The sequence below is a fragment of the Hyperoodon ampullatus genome (assembly GCF_949752795.1).
Source record: "Hyperoodon ampullatus genome assembly, chromosome: 2".
Classification (NCBI taxonomy): Eukaryota; Metazoa; Chordata; class Mammalia; order Artiodactyla; family Ziphiidae; genus Hyperoodon; species Hyperoodon ampullatus.
This window is the reverse complement of record NC_136915.1, coordinates 164,572,202-164,579,250: the sequence shown is the minus strand read 5'-3', so window position 1 is coordinate 164,579,250 and position 7,049 is coordinate 164,572,202. Positions and strand designations below refer to the sequence as shown.

Here is a 7,049-nt window from a genome sequence, read left to right as displayed (position 1 = left end):
GAATGAAGGGGAGAAGAGAGAAACTAAACTGGAAGCTTGAGTTTTGTGTAGCTTCTTGAAACCTTATGAATGGATTACTAGCAGCTGAGAGCCAGGAGAGACCTATAGGGGATGCAAGATCATTCACATACTAAAAGGGGGAGAAAAGCACGGCGGAACTCTTCTTCCTTGCTGTGTTATCCCTCCTTCCTGAAATGAATGGTATGAAACCTTTTTCTGAGGGTCCTGGGGGTGGCATGAGGGAGGGGGGAGTTTACTTCTCCTTTTCTTACCTGGGTATCTTCCCTTCATTTAAACGAAGGTTCCTCTCCTTCCTTCCCTCCTTTCTCTCCTGGTTTCTCTCTCTCTGTCTCTATCTCCTCTGCTTTTCTGTCTTTCTCTGTAATCTCTCCCTACCCCCTACCCAAGCCCCAATTTCTGTTGAGCTGCTTGGGGTGAGGGGGAGGGAAAAGGGCTGAGTCAGAAAAGTGAAGGGAGACAGGGAGGTGATAAGAGGGAGAAGGACAGTCTAGGATTGAGGGATCTCTGTGTAGTGGTATCCACGTGCCTGAATTGATATCTTCTTTGGGGACTTGCTTTGAGGCTTCAGTGGATGCTGCTTAGGGAAACAGGGCATGCCAGGGATGGGGTGCTTAGGATACAGCATTCTTAAAGCACGTAAGTCAGTTATTAGCTAGAGGAGAGGAGTTTAGAAGACGATGAGGAGACCCAAGGCAAAAGAGGCAGTGTGATCATACTCCAAAGTATGTGGGCTGCATGTTTTATATGTGGGCAACACAAGCAGTGATTTTAGAACTGTAAGTGATTTTTCTTACTATTGAATGAAGGACCCAATCAATGTATTTCTCTACCTGTATTGTACTCACCTGTGGTCAAACATCCTCACCTGTGTTGAGAATTCAGAATCATGCTGTGTGTGTGTTTGTGTGTGTGTGTGTGTGTGTATACACGCACTTGTGTTTAGGCAGTAGGACTCTGAGATAGCTTACATCTAGGCAAACATTATTATGGAGGTTAAAATCCCATTATTTACTTTCACATTTGATCCATTCATTTCAAATCAATTTAAAAAATAGCTGCTTGGGTCTAGCTGTTTATTTTTGTAATTTACTTATTTTGAGCATCTCTTTTGTTTATTTGCTCACTCAGCATATGGTGACTTTTAGTAACTTCAGAGTGAGAAACTTGAGTGAGAATAAGAAGACCTGTATCGTACAAATCCATGGCATTTCCATTGAATGCTTCTTGCAGCAGGATAATTGATTTCTCCTTTCTCCCAATGTCTCCTATAAAGTGATTTTGGGGTATTGTTCTTTTAAATCCCAAATGATTGAAATAAGAAAAAATACAGGAGGTGTGTGGCAAAACAAAAGAAAGATGCAAGTGGTCCCTAAAAGCCTAGTGTGGATTTATCAGGCAGTAAGCAAGTCTGTTCACAACACATGTGTGAGTGTGTATGTGTGTGGAGAGAGAGAGAGAGAGAATACACACAGAAAAGAGTGCTCCAAAACAGTATTGATTGTTGGCTATTGATTGTGTAGGCTGCAGCTGCTGGAAGAGAAAGCAAGAAATGTTTACTGGGGAAACCAAGAGTGGCGTCTGTCCCCTGTGCCTCAGTGAGGTGGGGAGGTTTTCAGGAGGGAGGAGGGGACAGGGAGTAGGTGGAGAGATGCACCGAACTTATTAGCTTTGACATCATCATTGTCTTTAAGTGAAACAAACAAGAAGATAATTACAGGCAGAGAGAAAGGGAGAGAAGGGGAGCAGGAAGGACCGGAGAGAACAGGTCCCCTGAAGGCTATGCTCTTCTTCTCGCTCTCTTTTCCATCTTCCCAGGGACCCACAAGACTCACAGAAGGTGAAGTCAAGGGCTCTCAGACTCATAAGGTTACTAGGACACCAGACTGGCACCCCAAAGGAGAACTTTACGGAGACTTACAGCACAGCAACAAGTTAGAAGGGGATAAAACAAACAAACAAACAAACAAAAAACCTTTAACACTTACCAACCCCAAGCACGGAGCTGAGGGAAACATTCTGACCTGCACAGGCAGACTGGAGGCTGGATGGAGAGCTGGCTGAGGAGGACATCTGGAGAGTGAAGGTTAAGTACCAGCTGGGATTTTTGTGCCCCCAGATTCTTTTTGGCTTTTTAGATAATAAGCATCAAATTCTGTGTGTCTGTAGACCAGTTTTTCTAGCAGTTTATTGGAAGGTGGATGTATTTGAGGTTAAAGACTACAAAGAGAAGGTAACTCCTAGGGAAGGAGGAAGGAGAGAGAAAAGAAAATTAGAAGCTCAGATTCTTTGTAATGACTTCAGGTAGTGAGCGGTATGTGTTTGTGAGTGAGTGTGTATTTGACAGGCTTTGGCTCATGCCCAGGTGTCCCTCATCTAGTATCAGCGAGGGGAGGGGCTATTGAAGAAAGAAAAAGAGAGAAACCTGAGCTCTCTGGAAGAAATTCACAGGAACCCAGAGAAACGAACTTCATTCTGCAAGGACTAAACTAGAGCAAGGAGAGAGAGGTCAAGGGAGAAGGGTGAGGGAAACACATACGGTGGGTGAGGTACAGAGGCCACGCTGGCCCAGCACCCAGCGCAGGTAGCCAGAAGAGGTTCTCTTTTGGGGCTGCTTGAAAAAGTTTGGTCCCTGAACAAAACAGTTTGCCCGCTGACTGTGAATCCACTGCTAGCTGTCTCTTTCTCTTCTCTCCATCACCCTGGTGTGGTACCCAGAAGTTGACTTCTGGTTCTGTATAAAGAGCCAGCGGAGGTATGATGTGCTTAAAGATTCTGAGAATAAGCCTGGTGATTCTGGCTGGGTGGGAGCTCAGTACTGTTAGCTCTGAGCTGGGCTGGACACGCAAGAGATCCCTGGCTCAAAGAGGACACCTGAATCAGGTGCTGTTGGAAGGAGAACGCTGTTGGCTGGGGGCCAAGGTTAGAAGACCCAGAGCTGCCCCTCAGCATCACCTCTTTGGGGTCTACCCCAGCAGACCTGGGAACTACCTGAGACCCTACCCTGCGGGGGATCAAGGAACGTACCATGCAGGGCGCAGTAAGCCAGATGCCGAGGGAATGGCCGTGAGCTCTGTTCCCCCAGACCTGACTGGAAGTGCAGGAGTGGCAAGTGAGGCTGAGCGGCCAGCTGCCCTGTGGGTAGGGGATGGTCCTATTGGGCAGTCGGAGCTACTGGGAGATGATGACACTTATCCTGGCGATCAAGGATCCAAGGAGCCTCTAGGTGAGGCTGGGACTCAAGAACATGGAGCCTTGGCTGCCACCAAGATCACCACCCTCCCACGCCAGAAGGAACCCGGACCAGAGACCCAAAGGAAGGGCCGGACCAAGACGAGGCGTCGTCGCCAGGTGGCGAAGGGGCAGGCAGGAGGTGTGCAGGGAGACCCCAGTGTTGCTCCCCGGCCCTTCCAACCTTGGTCTAAGCATCCCCTTATGCATGGGGTCAGAACCAGCTCTTCGGAGGGCGGCATCCAGAATGGTGGAGGGGACCCCGACTGGGAAGCAGAGACCTTTAGCCCCCAAGGAGGATTGCCTGTTTTGTACTTCTCTGGGAGGCGGGAGCAGCTGTTGCTGCGTCCAGAAGTGCTGGCTGACATTCCCCGGGAGGCGTTCACAGTGGAAGCCTGGGTGAAACCGGAGGGAGGACAGAACAGCCCAGCCATCATTGCAGGTAATAACCCACTCCTGGGCTTTCCGTAGTCCGTGGGGGTAGGGTTGGCTTCCTTTTTTGATGAGGTTAGTCTTTGGGGGCAAGGAGGGGAAAGGGACAGAGCAGGAGGGCCAGGGAGGGCTGGCTGAGCTCAGAGGGGGAAGGGCCTTTATTCATCTGCGCAGCAGGATTCCAGACATCATCTACCTTAATGACTCTGTAACCACAAGAGCATTTGTCCCTTGTATTGATCTCATGTGGTTCTATACATTGTGCTGGCACTTAGGAGACCTCCAGCTCACTCTCTTATCCCTCTTTAAAGGGGAAGATCTCTGGTTCTTTGTCAGTGGGGAAGAGGTGTCACACTCCATTTCTCATAGCCCAGTATGAGATACCCAGGCAACTTTGAAACTACATGAAAGGGTAAAGACCTGGGCAGTGAGTCAAGCCTGGGCTGGGCTAGGCAGCGAGAGAACAAGGCTGCCAGGTACACAGCCAATGGGTCCTGGTTGGTTTCCTTTTCTCTGAGCAGCCCTGGAATGTAGCAGAAAGCTACTACCTTGTCCAGGTCCTTGAGTCCCCTTTGCTTTGTCCTAAAAATCATGACTGAGTCCAGCCTAGGAAGAGCAAGGTCTACTGAAAAAGGTGGGCACTCACAAGCCAGGACCCTGGCTTCTTGCCCTGGCCGTTGTAAAAGGGACCTAAAATGCACCTATAGTTTTAATCAGGGGCAGTGTTTGGGAACACTACCCACCTTTATTTTACTCTATACCCAGATCTTGGCTTTCATGGGAAGTCATCCAGAAATACAAAGAAAAGAGTGGGGTTAGGAATGTCTACTTTGCCTTACTTCGGTGGTGGGGGGATTGGTTTCAGGCAAGGGGTGGTTGGGGGTTAGATGTGATACTTCATCATTCAGTTTCTCATCATCCCTCTGGAGCCCCCCGTGACAGAACCTCACACAAGGCTAGGCACCTAGTAGAACCATTTAAATCTTATTAATCTGGATTGTCCACAACACCGTTTGATGTTTGCCAGTCCTAGGACATCGAGGGGGTAACAGAAGGAATGAGAGGTATGCCAGAGGCAGACTGGGAGTGGAACTCCAGAACCCCTCAAAGGCTTGACAGCTCCCCATATTAAAAACTTCTCAGGTTACTGGATGCCTGCAAATAAGTTTCAGACTGGAGAAAGAAATCTGGAAGGAGGGAGCCTCTTGCAATGGGGTGTTGCTGGAACATCCCTTCCGGACACGCTGTCTCCCCCTCTTTGGCTGTGATTTCTCTTTTGGAAGCTGGGATTCCCAGACACTGAGCACTCTAGAGTCTTGTGGTTTTGCGTGATTTTATTTTGGGGTGGGAGAGGGTGAAGGGAGGGGATAGAGAAGGGGCTGGGCTGTGAGATAGGTGGGGGCAGAGAAAGAGTAGAAGGAAATCCTTATTCTGGGGCCAAATGGAAGAAATAATGAGATGATTATCTGATCAGAATTGGCAGCTTCACAGTTTTTCCCAGATGACATCTTGTTGCTGCCTAATCTCACTTCCTAGTACCCATCTGCCAGGGAAACTGTGTGCTTGCAGTCTAGACCGGGGCCTACCACTCTGCTTACCCCTCCTCTGGCAGTAGCGGCATAGGGACCTGGGATCAGTTCCCTGGCTCTGAAGAATCAGAGAAGGATCCAGCAGGAATATAGGAGGGAGGCTCTAAGAGACCAGTGCTTTGAGTTGTTAAAACCCAAGGCTGAGGGAACAGATTCTGGACAGTGGGTCTTCCCATCCCTTTCATGTCCTTCTGTCTCCTGCTCTGCAGCGGGGAGAACAGGGTCAGGATTTGATTCCAATTACGGCCTTCCTTGATGCACCTCCTCCCTCACCCCACCCCCCCCCCCGCAAGCCTGTACATCTCCCTCCTGTGCCCACCTCCACCCTGCCACAGCACACACTCAGATCCTTCTCCAAAGTGCCCACCTGAATCCTCATAACCTCCCTAAGCATGTAAAATTAGGCAGGAACTCTTTCGCAGACAGTCTAGCTCGGAGGTTTCTTTCTCTTCAAATCAAAGCGTTCCTGCAGGTGAGCTGGTATTTCCCCTATAGGTCCGCACCAGGAAGGTGGAGCGCAGGGAATACGCAGGTCTATCTCCTCTCCACCTCCCACCCTGTATCTCTGTTCAGATTTGTGCACATCAGAAAATATTCAGGAAAGATTTAGGGTAAAAGTCTGGGAGAGATGGGGGCTGGGAACAAGGCTTTCATTCTTTAGGATTCTAGCAACCGGGTTCCCAAGGACATAGGCATCCTTGTCTACTCATTGTGCTCGGCTCCGCACACTTCCCCTGGGGGCCCCAGGGCTGAGAACCATGAAGGGCCAAGGCTAGTCCCACCCCCACCCCGCCCTCCTCCCAGAATAAAGGTCTCCGATTCGCTAATTTACTCACTCCTACCAACAGATCAGCCCAAATTCCCTCTCCGACCCTAGCACTGGTCCTTTTATTTGGTCACTGCCTGCTCCTGGGCTGGTTGGCCTTCAGCTGTGCAGAATGACCACAACTGAACTGTGTTCCTGAGAGCTAAGTACAATTCAACCATGGAAGTTCTGCTGCTCCACTGAGGATAACCCAAGATGTTGCAGAACTTGGCTCCCATACTCTTTTCCAACAGCTCTCAAACCTCAGATTCTACCTACTTAACATAGACCCAGTTTCCCGGTTCTCCATCTACCAAACCTGGGGCATTTCCTCCTTGGCAGATATATTAAGTGATTCAGCTGCACCAGCCCTTGTAGAGGAACCCCCCTGAGATGGGAGACCTCAGGGAATACTTCCCACACAGGGCACTAGGTGGCAGCGTTGCTTCGTGCACAGGAGAGTAGGCGGTGCTTGGAAGCCACGCAGTGGGGAATGTGTCTGGTTTCTCGGAGGGCTGTCCTTTCCCCAGGCCTCTGGGAGGTATTTAATCATCCCCTCCCAGAGCATTGTTGGTAGGCATCCCTTAGGGTCCGCTTCATACAAGTCTTTCTGCAGGGCCTATGTGAAAGGGCTAAAGTGGCATTCTTTGGGTTGTGACTAACTGGCACTTGTAGAATCTGGTAAAGAAAACAAGATCAACTAGAGTTACCTCCCTCCCCCCACCCCTAACTCCCACGTGCTTCCAAAATAGGAAGTTGGATTCTGGATGGATTGTTGGAATACTTTCATTTAGAGCCAAGGACAGTGCAGGCCTCACAGGCTTTCACTGGTAAGATTCTGGTCCCTGGAGGGGGAGTGATGGTGCTGGGCCCCCTGAAAGTTAGACCTTCTGAAGTTGCCAATCTCCTGTAGTTCTGACGTGGGGCAAGAGGGCCTAGGAAAAGACTGTGTGTGGCTGCTCCAGTGTAGGGGC

General features: G+C 49.7%; 1 protein-coding gene across 1 annotated transcript in view; it reads left to right on the top strand.

Annotated features, from left to right (window-relative positions):
- Positions 1-2,775: 2,775 nt before the first annotated feature.
- PAPPA2 (pappalysin 2) overlaps positions 2,776-7,049 on the top strand; it is a gene marked incomplete at both ends in the record, with an annotated part of 293,177 nt that continues 288,903 nt past the window's right edge. Inside the window, one exon of the mRNA XM_079728440.1 lies at positions 2,776-3,691. Within this exon, the coding sequence (XP_079584566.1) occupies positions 2,776-3,691 (916 nt within the window). The remainder of the gene's footprint in view (positions 3,692-7,049) is intronic.